General features: G+C 34.4%; 1 protein-coding gene across 3 annotated transcripts in view; it reads left to right on the forward strand.

The window, feature by feature from the left end:
• The window catches only part of Lpgat1 (lysophosphatidylglycerol acyltransferase 1), a 75,970-nt gene that overhangs the window by 48,387 nt on the left and 11,974 nt on the right, over window positions 1-15,609 (forward strand). The window contains exon 8 of one of the 3 annotated variants that reach the window (XM_077105079.1): window positions 1,971-2,168. The exons of the other annotated variants lie outside the window; for them this stretch is intronic. Coding sequence (XP_076961194.1) covers window positions 1,971-2,016 — 46 coding nt within the window. The 3' untranslated portion in view covers window positions 2,017-2,168. Of the gene's footprint in view, window positions 1-1,970; window positions 2,169-15,609 lie in introns of those variants that run through there. 3 annotated transcript variants of the gene reach the window in all.

The raw sequence follows: 15,609 nt of genomic DNA on the forward strand, positions 1-15,609 counted from the left end.
TGAAATCATTAATCCACATAAGAAGTTATGAATGATTAAACTAATTTAATATGATATACATTTTTAATATTTTGGTATGCCAGTGCCATTTGCATAAACAGCAAAAATGTTGAATATTCTGTGCCATCTTCTTGAGATTTTTTTAATGTAGATTTTTTTTGGAGGGAAAGTTTCATGTAAACATGTGAAGGAATTTATATCAAAGCATAGCACTGATAAGGACTGAATATAGTTGATCACTTTATAGTTCATTTAGCTTTACTCTCCTTGTCAGGGACTTCAACCCATGACAGCTAATTTACAAATATATGAAGTGGGTACCAAGGAAAATCACAGTTGCCATAAAGATCCTTCACAATAAGAGGAAAATTGCTCAAATTACATACCCATTGATAATAGTAGTATTTTTTCATATGTGTAAACCATCAGTATTCTATAAATATAAATATCCAGCTGGGAGGATTTGAAACTTAAACTTTCAACTTAAAATTAAATATTTTTGTTTGGTTTTTTATGTGTACGAGATGACTATGAAATTATAGTTGTTCTAGTGTGTGACTTAATTGCCCAATTAGGAAGTTCATGTGTAATATAAAAGTGTAATTCTTAATGGCTTTTCTAACTCTGTTTCACATATGTTGTACATTTTATTTAAGTTATTGAGCACTTATATACAAGGTGATGTACTAGGCCCTGGAAGAATTTCTCTAGGAACAGTTTTATTTCATGTAGCCTTCAGTAACTTTTTAAAGTTTATATAATCTAACAACAAAGGTCATTGTTAATGCCCAAACTAGGATTATATGGCAGTTGGATATGTGTATTGGATAAAAGAAGATGGTATCTTCATTGATATATGTAGATGTCCTAACAGATCATACCAAAAAAAAAAAAAAAAAACTGAATCAAGGAAAAAAAATTCTATTTTTTGAGCATTCTGTTATAGTTGACCCTCTTTTTAGTCAATAAATATAGGAAATTTGGTTTATAGATAATCAAAAAAATGAGTGGTGTAGAACCTTAATAATTGAAGAATTGGTCTATTTTTTTAGAAAAATTATCAGGAACAAGAATAAGGCTCTTAAGTCACTTGAAGCAGAGGTTCTTAAGCCTGGGCCTAATGGATGGGCCTCAGATAATTTTTTAACAAAGTCTATATGCAAAACTTTTATGGTTTTATGTATGTTGTACTTTCTACAGAGAGGATTCACTACTTTAACTTTATTCTCAAAGTCATCCATGACCAAAACAAAAGTTAAGAAACCCTGACCTGGAGAGTAAATCCAAAGTATAGATAGAAGATAAGGAACTGTTAGTTTGATATAGAAAAATAATTTATTATCAGATGTAAAAATAGTAAAGAAAAGTTCATTGTGTTAGATTAGTAGAGATTCAATTATGGTGTAGAATCATATTCTATCCACTAAAATGCACATTATGCCTGATAATTTATGGGTATGTACATACCCTAGGAGTCTTGTTTGGACAGGTGAGGAGATACACTTTCCTTTTCTTCCCAGGAATCTGTAAGACATTGTCTGGCTAGAGTTAAGGAAGGGGGATGGACCTGTGTTCCAGTAGGAAAGGGAAAGCAAATGAAAGGGGCTAGACAAAACAGGGGTATCTGATGTCAGCACAGTACTGAGGTTTTTCAAAAGTTTGTGAAAAGGGACATGGGCCATGACCTTAGCTCTCAGGAATAAGCTCTATCAACCATAGGCTGACTCTTCATGATTATTGTAGTCTATCAGGGCACCGTTGGAGATGGGAAAAGATATCCGTTCTAGTTCATACTCTGTTTGGTTATATTTTTAAAATATTAATCAAGGTCAAGATGTTTTCAATTAGAGTAAAAGTTTTGAAATGCAACATTAATAATCATATGCATATATATGTATACTTGTGTATGTGTGTGTGAATAAATAAGGTTTAAGTCTCTTCTCTTTTTTTTTAAATATTTATTTCTTTAGTTTTAGGTGGACACAGTATCTCTATTTCACATTTATGTGGTGCTAAGAATCGAACCCAGTGCCTGACGCACGCAAGGCGAGCACACTACCACTTGAGCCACATCCCCACCCCTAAATCCCTTCTCTTTTAATGTAAGGAAGTTGGCAGGAAAACTGAATAGTACTGACTGCTTCAACCTAGGAATGGGAGCCCGAAAAGATTGCCTGAAAACCATAATGTTAACTGAAAAACTGCTTTTGTTTGGTGTTATCTTTCTTATCTTTACCTACAGGCAGGTTTTAAAAACGTATTTATGCCCTGTATGGTGGCATTATAGCAAGAGCCTGTCTCAATATAGAAAATAAAAAAAGCTGGGCATGGTGGTCCACACCTGTAATCCCAGTGAAATGAGAGGCTGAGGCAGGAGGATCACAAGATCAAAGCCAGTCTTAGCAATTTAGCAAGGCCCTGAGCAACTAAGCAAGACCCTGTCTCAAAATAAAAAAGGGCTGGGGATGTGGCTCAGTGGTTAAGCGCCCCTTGGTTCAGTCCTTGGTACCCAGTAAACAAACAAACAAAAAATTTATGAATTGATTTTTTTTCCTATAATGACATTTTCTCCAAAGCATTACTGAGTTATTTTGTTTTTGGTTTGTTTTTGTGTGTGTGAGCGGGGGAGGGTAATACTAGGGACTGAACCCAGGGGCATGACCACTGAGCCATATCCCCATCCCTATTGTGTATTTTATTTAGAGACAGGGTCTCACTGAGTTGCTTAGCACTTCACTTTTGCTGAGGCAGCTTTGAACTCAGGATCCTTCTGTCTCAGCCTCCAGAGCTGCTGGGATTATAGGCATGTGCCTTTGTGCCGGTTACTATGTTATTCTTAACAACCCCAGCTGACTTTTAAAAAACAACTTAGCAGCCCTCAGTCTTAGAGGGCTTTGGTATAGATGGAGTAGTTAGTACTATTGCTAGTTTTTTTAGTCTAATCTTGAGGTGTATGACATATGAGGGTCATAAAGTAATTATTCCATTCTATTCAGCCTTGATCAAATCCAGTTTGAAATATATCATGTATTTTAATTTCTCCATTAAAAATGCAATTGGTAGATTATCAAAAGAGGTAAAATATATAAATCCTAGAACACAAGTACTGCTTGAAAGGAATTCATTTTAGATCAATGGAAGGAAATTTGGAGATGGCAGTAATTAACAATTCTAAGAAAGTACAAACAGGTTTTTAAAAGTTGAACAATTCATAAGTACTCAATCTGTAATAAATTTCTGGATATTTGAGGTGCTTATGTCATACTATAGGTAAATTCCATAGAGAATAGTGACTGTCCTCTCCTGAGTAGTACATTTTGATGCTGCTGAGACCTAAAGAATGTGTTTGGGGTAGCTGGTATACTACAGTATTTCTTACCATCAGAATTCACTTGGGAAATAGGATAATTGACATAATTTATTTAATGTTAGTCAGTGCTTAGATAATTTTTTATTTCCATAATATATTTATTTGTTCTTCTTGTACATTTTAAGCTACCTAATAATTTCCACTATTTTGTACCTCATTGCAATGAACATAATGTGACTCATGACAACTATATGGAAATCTGTGAGTAAAAATGGCATTTTCCCTATAGAATGACTCCCATCATACTGTGTTAATAAGTTCTTAACATTTTTTTCTCTTTATTTAAACAGGAAGGGAATATCTACACTACCAGAAAGTGCAGCACTTTTTTTTTTTTTTTAATTTTAGATTGTTGTACTGATGTTTAGGGAAAAAAAATACAAGAATGCAATAGTTTCAAATAGCAATTTTCTACTTATGTCACTTTTTACTTCTTAGGCTTATGTTGATTTTTAAGATTTCTAAAATCCATGTTATATATAAAATGCTACACAAATACCTAAAATATCACATAGATGAGAAAGTAGCAGCAGATACGTAGTGGCAGTTACATAATTGATCCTGTTTTACGAAAAGGTAGTGTTGTTGTCATTCAAAAATTGAACTTTTAGGGCAGGTATTTGGAGCTTATTCTTTGGAAGACTTGGGACAAATGGTGATTAAGTGCCAAGGCCACTTTGCTAATAACTATACTCAGTGTATACATGACTCCTCAGCAGCCCACCCTAAGACTTTGGTGCTCAGAGATTGCACCAACTTCAGTGAATGAATTATTGTGAGCACCAAATGGTGTACTGGTAAAAAATGTTTTTGACTACAGCGTGCCTTATTTTTATATAAAGTGCAATTATTAAAACATATTGAGTATGTATGAATTACTGATATTCACTATTACTAAATCAGAATTCCCATATGTCTCAGCCATTTACTATAAAGATGTCTTTTCTTATTCTTTCCTCCCAATATTACATTATTTAACTAGGGAAGCAGTTTTGTATTAGTAGGTATGCAACTACATTATTGAACTTTTTGAAAAGTAAAGAGGAGCTAAGGCTAAAGTGTGGGAAACATTTGAGAGTATTTCTGTCAAACTAACAGTTTTCTACATTATGTCACTTATTACAGCTTATTACTAGTAGTGAGCACAGCTCACTGCTATTAAGTGGTTAATATAAATATTAAGCATAATTAGATTTTAATTGCAGTGATAGTGTTTAAGGATAAATGCGAAAGTAACTGCTGCTCTTAACATAAATATCTCCTGCACTTCAAATTAGGACAGAAAGTGAAAGATGATTATTTCTTTTGTGCATAAGTAGCTTATATTTTCAGTTTTAAAAATCTTGAGAAGAAATGTAACCTAAGTATAGTGGCATAGATTGCTATACAAGCAGAGGTGTTATGTTCATGTCTAATTTGACTAGGGCATGGATTACTTTGGAGAATGTATTCAGTGTGGGACTTTAGTTCTTGCTTCAGCAGCATATATACTAAAACTGGAACATTTAGGGACTTTGGACATTAACTTATTTTCAATTTGAGGAAGTTAATTAAAAAATACATAACTAATTTTTAAAGACAAATATGTTACCTAAAAAGACCAATATCAAGTAATAAAATTGAAACAGCAATGTTAAGACTTCCAACAAAGAAAACTCAGGACCAGATGGATTCTCAGCTGAATTCTACCAAATCTTTAAAGAAGAACTAAAACCAGTCTTTCTCAAATTATTCCATGAAATTCAAAGGGAAGAAACAGTATCAAATACATTCTGTGAAGTCAGTATAACCCTGATACCAAAACCAGACAAAGACACATCAAGGAAAGAAAAATACAGGCCAATATCCCTGATGAACATAGCCATAGAAATCCTTAATATAATATTAGCAAACTGCATTCAAAAACACATCAAGAAGATAATTCAACATTAACAAGTGAGTTTCATCCCAGGGTTGCAAGATTGGTTCAACATAACGCAAATCAATAAATGTAATTGACCACTTAAGTAGAATTCAGGACAAGAATCACATGATCATCTCAATATATACAGAAAACGGCCTTTGATAAATCCAGTACCCATTCATGTTAAAAGTGCTGGAGAAGCTAGGAATAGAAAGAACTACCTTACATTATAAAGTTATTTATACTTGTAGAAATAGAGAAAGCAATCATGAAATTCATATGGAAAAATAAAAGACCCAGAATAGCAAAAACAATGCTAAGCAGGAAGTGTGAATCAGGCGGTATAGCTATACCAGACTTCAAACTGTACTACAGAGCAATAGTAACAAAAACAGCATGGTACTGGTACCAAAACAGGCGGGTGGACCAATGGTACAGAATAGAGGACACAGAAACCAATCCACAAAACTACAACTATCTTATATTTGATAAAGGGGCTAAAAGCATGCAATGGAAGAAGGATAGCATCTTCAACAAATGGTGTTGGGAAAACTGGAAATCCATATGCAACAAAATGAAACTGAATCCCTTTCTCTCGCCATGCACAAAAGTTAACTCAAAGTGGATCAAGGAACTTGATATCAAATCAGAGACATGGCGTCTGATAGAAGAAAAAGTTGGCTATGATCTACATACTGTGGGGTCGGGCTCCAAATTCCTCAATAGGACACCCATAGCACAAGTGTTAATAACTAGAATCAACAAATGGGACTTACTCAAACTAAAAAGTTTTTTCTCAGCAAAAGAAACAATAAGAGAGGTAAATAGGGAGCCTACGTCCTGGGAACAAATCTTTACTCCTCACACTTCAGACAGAGCCCTAATATCCAGAATATACAAAGAACTAAAAAAATTAGACAATAAGATAACAAATAACCCAATCAAAAAATGGGCCAAGGACCTGAACAGAAATTTCTCAGAGGAGGACATACAATCAATCAACAAGTATATGAAAAAATGCTCACCATCTCTAGCAGTCAGAGAAATGCAAATCAAAACCACCCTAAGATACCATCTCACTCCAGGAAGATTGGCAGCCATTAGGAAGTCAAACAACAACAAGTGCTGGCGAGGATGTGGGGAAAAGGGTACTCTTGTACATTGCTGGTGGGACTGCAAATTGGTGCGGCCAATTTGGAAAGCAGTATGGAGATTTCTTGGAAAGCTGGGAATGGAACCACCATTTGACCCAGCTATTCCCCTTCTCGGTCTATTCCCTAAAGACCTAAAAAGAGCACACTATAGGGACACTGCTACATCCATGTTCATAGCAGCACAATTCACAATAGCAAGACTGTGGAACCAACCTAGATGCCCTTCAATAGACGAATGGATAAAAAAAAATGTGGCATTTATACACAATGGAGTATTACTCTGCATTAAGAAATGACAAAATCATAGAATTTGGAGGGAAATGGATGGCATTAGAGCAGATTATGCTAAGTGAAGCTAGCCAATCCCTTAAAAACAAATGCCAAATGTCTTCTTTGATATAAGGAGAGTAACTAAGAACAGAGTAGGGACGAAGAGCATGAGAAGAAGATTAACATTAAACAGGGATGAGAGGTGGGAGGGAAAGGGAGAGAGAAGGGAAATTGCATGGAAATGGAAGGAGACCCTCAGGGGTATACAAAATTACATACAAGAGGAAGTGAGGGGAAAGGAGGAAAAATATAAGGGGGAGAAATGAATTACAGTAGAGGGGGTAGAGAGAGAAGAGGGGAGGGGAGGGGGGAGGGGGGATAGTAGACAATAGGAAAGGCAGCAGAATACAACAGACACCAGAATGGCAATATGTAAATCAATGGTTGTGCAACTGATGTGATTCTGCAATCTGTATATGGGGTAAAAATGGGAGTTCATATCCCACTTGAATCAAAGTGTGAAATATGATATATCAAGAACTATGTAATGTTTTGAACAACCTACAATAAAAATTAATTTAAAAAATAAAAAATAAATAAAAAAAAAATAAAGTTATTTATAACAAACCCAAAGCCAACATCATACTGAATGGAGAAAAACTGAAAGCATTTCATCTAAAATCAGGAACAAGACAAAGATGTCCCTCCTCTCTTACTACTTCTATTCAATATAATTTCTCTAAACACTAACCAGAGAAATCAGACAAGAGAAGGAAATTAAAGGGATAAGAAAAGCAGAAGTCAAACTACCACTGTTTGACATATTTACTTCAAGTTGTTTTTTTTTTTAACAAAAGAAATTTGTTATTTCAAGCCAATCAGATTTTCAGAAATCAACGATGATGACTTTGACATAAACAGGAAAAAGTGACCTCTTATATATTGCTAATAAGATTGTAATCTGTTAGACTACACTTTGAGAACTGTTTTACTACATCCATTAAGGTAACTGTGCACAGACCTTATGATTTAGCAGTTGTACTGCTGGGCACACACACACTCTACTCTAGTTTGGAGAGTATTGTCAAACTTACATCTGCATAGTGAAAGTAGTTGTCGAAAAGATTTTTAAAACCTTATTTATGAGAAGTATTGCCATTACTTAAAGTGTTTTGATAAATGTTACACTTTATTTTTATGTCTAAACCTGTGTCTGTTTATGATTGCTATCTATTAATCTAACATTTAGAATATAACATTTAGTATAACATTTTATATCAAAATCCAAATCTGTCTATGATTAATATGTCACTTGGTTTTCCCTTCTGCTTTTACTACATAAAAAAAAACCAAAAAAGTCAGAAGTTTTGGGGGGGTATAATTTCAGAAATAGCCATGCCTCCCAAACATTTCTTATAGAAAATTTCAAACCTATAAATGAAACCTCATGTACTCATCCCTCCCCTTATCAATTTATGGTTAATGTTGATTCTTCTGTATTATTTCCCAGACCCCTCTGAATTGTTCTGAAGCAAGTCTCAAACATATCATTTCATTTATAAATATTTCATTTTGTATCATCTAAAATGTAAAAACACAAAAGACAATACATGGAAAGACTGTGTTCCTAGAGGAGATGACTCAAAATTATAAATAAATCTATAGATTTAAAATAATTTATATTAAATCAGAATCAGTCAGAATCTAGTATTACTTTTTCAGGAAATTTGACAAAAGGGTTTTAAAATTCATTTGAATGAGTAAAAATAAATGAATAGCTGAAATAATTTTGTAGTAACATAACATAGTATAAACAGAATTCTCCAAAGGAACAGAATCAATAGGATATACAGAGATATATAGAGAAAGAGATTTATTACTAGCAGAGAAGTTCCACAGTCTTGCAGTCTGCAAGCTGGAAGCCCAGAAAAATCAGTAGTGTGGTTCCAGTCCAAGTCCAAAAGCCTAAGAACCAAGGGAGCCAATGTTCTAAGTCCTGCTCCAAACCTGAGCAAAGTGTGAAAGCCCCAAACTAGGACATCGATAGTACATATAAATCCTGGTCTGAGTATGAAGGCTTGAGAACTAGGAACTGACTCTATACATCCTGATCTGTCAGGAAGCCCAAGAACCAGGCTTAGCTATGAGAGCCCTCACTTATAAAGAATCAAGAGTTGGGCTGGGGTTGTAGCTCAGTGGCAGAGTGCTTGCCTCGCACATCTGAGGCACTGGGTTTGATCCTCAGCACCACATAAAAATAAATAACTAAAAAAAAAAAACCAGAGTATAGCAAACACAGCCAATTTGCTGAGATATTAATAGTGTGTGAATCTTTTTTTTTTTTTTTTAAGCCATAATGTGACTTGGAGGACTTTATAAATCTGCTGAGTGATTGTGAATAAACACTGGAAATGAAGAGCTCTCTTCCCACCTCTTCCTCCTGGGGTTTACGATGTCTTTTTCACTTTTAAGTCTCTTCAAGGTCTAGGAAAGTGTTCTTGGAATTTTAAAAATATATACTTTTATTTTCTAAATTATTTAGTTATGTCGGGAATTTTATGCCCTCAAATACAAAATATGTTAGGGTTTAAGTTTTAATTGAATAATGAGTATACTTGACTCTCACTGATGTTTATCTTTAGCTAAAGATCTTTAAAGTCATTGAAACTGATAAATGGAAGAACTACCTAGGTCTTTTTGTCTAACCATTTCATTTAACTTACTCTCAAAAATTGAAGGAAAAAAATGCACACTAGAAAAAGAGTGTGTGTGTGTGTGTGTGTGTGTGGCGTGCCTGCATAGAAAGAACAATAAAGGCAGGAGAAGGTGGGACAAATTGAGGAAATTTTCAGTTAAATATATATGTGAATTCTTTGTATTATTTTATAAGTTTTCTCTGAGACTGAAACTACTTTAAAATAAAAAGTTTTAAAAAGTCTATAGACACATGGAAAGTGTAATCGTGATTCTCTTCGACAAATATACCAATACCATGTTTTGCTTACTGCATGGCTCCCTTCTGTTCTCTCAACAAGCATTTGTTAAGCATCTTACAACATCTCCAGGGATACAAAACAAAGATATAATAAATTCCAATTCTGAGCAGTGTCTTCTCATTGTTTATATCCTTAAGTGGCTTCTTGGTTTGCTGTAGCTTTGACAGTTGCAAGGTCTGCTCAGGAAGGGAACTCAGTTATCTACCCCTGACTGTGAAGGGAAGCAGTGGCCTTCATGCTGAGTGTTTGCCATCTCCCTATCTACACAGACTTTAAGGCTACTCAAAATTATTTCTTAATATAAGTGTAAGTTGCTACCTTCAGAGTTTTTGGAAATGTCTTCCTTAGTTTTTCCCCTGTATTTAAAGTAGGTAAAAGTTAACATCTCATTTCTATTTTCAGATACCTAAGTGTTTTTTCTTTTAAAAAAAAAGCCTAATTGTTTCAGAGGAGGATCAGGCCTGAGCAGTTTACCTCAGGATAATGGCTCAAAGTAAAACTTCAGGGAATTGAATGCTGGGAGATATTCTGATATGTTAAACTTTAAAGTGTCTGTTCTTGTCCATTAATCTATTTTTGGTAACAAGCAGTTTGGGAATTTTTGAATTATTATTATTGTACCTACCCTGATAGTGTCAGTTAACTGCCCATTACCCTATCCGATTACTGTCAATTAATTCAATTCAGCAAACTTGAGTTCCCACTAAGGACCAGGCGTTGATTTATACATAGGGTACACAAAGATGAGTATAACATAGTCTGATAACAGAAACAGACATGTAAGAAAATAAGTAGAACATAAACTAATAAGTATAATCATGGATTTAGTTATAAAGGACAGAGTTGACACCAAGAAGGAAATTTTAACTGCCAGAGAAGAAAAGGACAGACATGAGAAGAGAAAATCTTATAAGATAGCCAGATTCTTAGATTCTATAGTAGGAAGTCAATGAATAAATTTTAAATGGAGTAATCTGGAAATGGTGTTATAATAAGCTATATGGAAGTTAACAGCAAAAGAAACAGTTGGAAAGGGTTCTGTCTGGGAAACAGGGATCTGACAAGGGAAAATATAGTGCTATTATTTTTCATTGTCTACCTTATAGTACACTTTGCCTTTTGAAAACTATATGCATATATTAATTAGCTAAAAATTTGTTTTAAATTTAATTCTACTTAATAATTTAGGCCAAACTCAAGTGGTAACTTATGAATTTATCATGTGCCATAGATAAGTGAACATGCACATTCCTTCATTTAAACTCACATGATAGTTCTTTAGACTCTATACAACATTTATCATATTCTCATTGCTTATTTTTCTCATCTCTCTGCTAGATTTGTTAGCCTTTTGAAAGCAGGAACTGTTTTATGTCAGAATCTCCCTTAGTGCTTGATTCCTTTCGTGTAGTTGACAAAATTGAATTGAGGCTTAGTCATGTTGTTTGTTGGCTCACATTTTGGTATCTTGGTGGCTTAAAAATTCAAATGTTCTAACTAATATATACAGTGCCATCTGCTAAGCATTATTTTTTTGAAAATATAATTTCATCTAGTGCTCTTAAATCAGATTCTATGTATTTTGGTAGAATACTCTGTATTTAAGAGCACATTCTAGTTTATTGATAATAAGAATTTTTGTTTCTTAAAAATAATGAGCTGGTTTTTCATTGGGATAGCTATTGTTATTGCAAAGGTTGATTTCTGATATATAGGTTTATTTATTTCAATCCCACAAAAACTGCTCTTATTTGATTCCAAGAAGACTGGTATTTCCTGCATTTGATCCTTTGCCATATTAGGGGATTACTCATTTTAATATTTTAATCCCATGGTAATCAAACAATCAGAGTAATAGAAGTGATTGCTCTTGAGAGCAGACATTTGGTCTGCCCTTCTGGCTATCTCTTAGTCAAGGGAATATCAAGCTATTCTGGACAGTTGGTAGGGTAGGGTGTCAATCCATACACAACCAAGCCTTTGACACAATGGCCTATGGAAGCCACTTATCTATACCATAGCTGGAATATAACGTGCATAAAGGGAAGTTGTGGAAATAAGATTAGGAAATTGAGTACAGATTTTGTCAGGTTTGTATTTGTATCCTTTAAGTAACTAAAAGCCCAATTGAAAAAGAGTTATACTTTAATGATCAGGAAAATTATTGACTGGATATCCAAAATAGGACAAGTTCTATGATGGAATTTGCAATGACTCAAGCTCTGCTTTTCTCAGTTTTGCTCTCCTTTCTATGTCGGTTGTTTGCCTAGCTCACAGCTAGGTAACAGAAATTTGAGACCTCAAACTTCCATGAAAGAACAAAGACAAGAGGAAAAGTAGATTAAGTTTTTCTGGCACCCTTTCTTCAACTTTTCCCTATAGCCCCTATAGAACTTTTATTATCACCTTGACCCTAACTGGTTATGAGTCCATTCCTATACCCTAATTCCTGTGGCTGAGAGAACTGTGTGTGATCACTAGCTTTGACATCAACTTCTTTTTTTTTTTTTTTTTTTTGTACCAGGGGTGCTTAACCACTGAGCCACATCCTCAGCCTTTTTAATATTTTATTTAGAGACAAGGTCTCACTAAGTTGTTTGGGGCCTTGCTAGTTGCTGAGGCTGGCTTTGAACTCATGATCCTCCTGCCTCAGCCCCCTAGTTGCTAGGATTACAGGCATGTGCCACCACACTCATCTGACATGGACTCTTAATAGGAAGATGCCAGGGCTACTATAGCTTGCTAAGTGAGAGCAGATTTGCAGACATTTGCATTGGGTGCATTTATTTCATTCCTTTTTTGAGAGTGAGATTCCTAAGAGTAGTAGGTGAATAGCTTAAAAAGCACTACTTATACTGCAAAGCTGTGTCAAAATAGTATTAAATCATCTAAACATAAAAACTTAGTTATGCCATTCACTTAAAAATAAAATCTGATTTTCAGTTTTACTTTTTAGTTTTGAGACAACCTTCTAGTATCAAGATGAAGTGAATTAACCTTTCTAAATTTCCAAATATTTAAGAGAAAGAAGTAATGAAATTTCCTGTGTGCAGACCATGCTGGCTAAAAACTGCAGGGCATTATTCTGCTTGGACTCTACCCCTTATATACGTTGCTCAAGGGTCATCAGGAGATTTGAATTGAATTTAAAATCGGATTGTGGCTCCCACTGTGGCCTTACTCCTAATGGGATTCTTCTTTTCCAGTTGCAATGGTCACACTAATGTCTGTCCTCTTGAATCTTAAACTAGTAGGACTGACACGTGTTTTTATGTAAATTCAAGCCTACCTAAGTGGCACTGACTGAATTGTTCTCAAGTGAAAAGATGTTTAAAAAAAGGAGAAAATTGCCCATCTTCCAATGCAGACTCTTCTCCAGTGCCTGCCTGCTTTTAGTTCTCCTAAGTGCATTCAATGATTACTTTTTTGTTTTGTCCAAAATTTATAATTGTTACCCATTAATGACTGTCATTACAAGAAGCAGAACTCCTTTCTTGTTTTATTTTAGTGGATACTAAGAGTTATAAGTTGAGTTATAGCTCAGTCTCAAACTTTGAGAGGAGAGAAAAGTTTTTACTCACTTTTCTGGCTTTTTACTTTTAAAATAGGACCACATTTTACAAAAATAATTATAAAAATAGGAACCAGGCCTGGCATAATGGTGCATGCCTATAATCCCAGTCACTCAGGAAGCTGAAGCAAGATGATCACAGGTTCAAAGCCAGCCTCAGCAACTTAGCGAGGCTATAAGCAACCTATTGAGATCCTGTCTCAAACTAAAAAATAAAGGGCCCAGGATGCTGGGCACAGTGGTGCACACCTGTAATCCCAGCAGCTTTGAGAGGCCAAGACAGGTTCAAAGCCAGCCTCGGCAAAAAGCAAGGCGCTAAGCAACTCATTAAGATCCTCTCTTTAAATAAAATATAAAATAGGGCTGGGGATATGGCTCAGTGGTCGACTGCTCTTGAGTTCAATCCCTGGTACCCCCTGCCAAAAAAAAAAAAGGAGGGGGTGCTGAGAATGTGGCTTAATATAAGTTAAGCACTCTTGGGTTCTTGGGTTCAATCCCTAGTATTAAAAAAAAAAAAATTAGGAACCAGAATCGCATTGCAGGACTTAATTATAAGATGCTTATCTTTATGACTCAGAATGTTTTTACTAAATTAAGATTAATATTTAAACTGGGCAAAGGGCCAAAAGTCTGTTAATTTCAGCTATTCAGGAGGCTGAAGCAGAAGGATTTCATGTTTGAAACCAACCTGGGCAACTTAACTAGACCCTGTCTCTAAATAAAAAGGGGGACTGGGGATATAGCTCAGGGTTGAACATCCCTGGGTTTAATACCTAATATCAGAAAAAAAAAGGATAAATATTAAATGAACAAAGAGAATTTATGGATGAATCCCCAAGAATATAGACCAGAAATGGCATGATCCTATTGAGAAACACTGCTGGCCATCATCTACAACTAAATGAGAATTTTCTGACTTGGTTATTTTTCAGTTTAAAAATCTTCTCATCAAAGGCATTTTCATAATTTTTTAGTGGAATATAAACAAGTATAATCCTTCTAAAGATACTGTAGTGATAACTTTCAAAAATTACTAATGCATTTAACTTTTGAATTTCTCATAGATAAATTTACACAGATCATATGGGTAAATTTATACACCTGTGACTGAACATCTGTATGATGTCATTCATTGCCACATTGCTTATAATAATAAAAGATGAAAACTATCCATCAATAGGAAATAAGAGGAATTTATATTATTTAACATTTATCAAGAGGTTACAGTGAAAATTAGAAAATAGTTTTAACAGAATGATTATGCAAATATGATCTCTCAAAACTTGTAGGAGATAGCCCTAAGCAACTTAGTGAGACCCTGTCTTAAAATTAAAAAATTAAAAAGACTATGAATGTAGCTTAGTGGTTAAGTACCTAGGGTCCAATCTCCAGTACCACCCTCCCCCAAAAAAGAAAACAATAAAGTTGTTCATTCTAATCAAGAAAAAAAAGAGAGAAAACCTACATTACCACTATAAGCAATGAAAAAGGGGGATTCCATCAAATCCTGTAATTATTTAAAAGACAATATAAGGATATGGAATACAACTTTTCCAGAACATAGAAAAAGAAGGGATACTTCCTAGCTTGTTTTAGAGTCCAGCATAATACAGATACCAAAACCTGAACTGAGGACTTTATAAGAAAGAAAAATGTACAGACAAGCCTCTTATATGATTATAGATATAAAACCAAACCCAGCAATACATGAAAAACACATCATGTTATATAGCAAGAACATACTTTCCAGGAATAAAGGTTTGGTTTGAAATCTAAAATCAATGTAATTTATCTCATTAATAGAATTGAAGAGAAAATTCCATAAGCAGTTCATTAGATGGAAATTTTTTTTGATAAAATGCAACTCTTATTCATAATAAAAATAAAACACTCTCAGCAAACTGGGACTAGAAGTAGATTTCTTTAATACGATTAATGTGTCTACAGAAAAAATCTACAGCAAATACCATACTTAATTGTGAGCTATTGGATGTTTCTTCCCTAAAAGATTAAGAATGGGGGACAAGGATGCTCATTATCAGTACTTGTAGTAAAGGTCCTACCCAGACCAATATAGCAAGAATAATCGAGTGTACACATAGGACACGTGTTAGTAAAATTGCCATCAGTTGAATTAATTTGTCTTCCTACCTGAAAGTTAAGATTTTTTTAAAAAATATTTTTTAGTTGATTTTATTTATTTTATTTATTTGTATGTGGTGCTGAGAATTAAACCCAGCATCTCACACATACCAGGCAGGTGTTCTTCCACTGAGCCACTACCCCAGCCCTAAATGGGGTTTTTTAAAGATACAAACCCACATGGAAGAGAACAGTATTGGAGA

This window comes from Callospermophilus lateralis, chromosome 13, assembly GCF_048772815.1.
Source record: "Callospermophilus lateralis isolate mCalLat2 chromosome 13, mCalLat2.hap1, whole genome shotgun sequence".
Lineage (NCBI taxonomy): Eukaryota > Metazoa > Chordata > Mammalia > Rodentia > Sciuridae > Callospermophilus > Callospermophilus lateralis.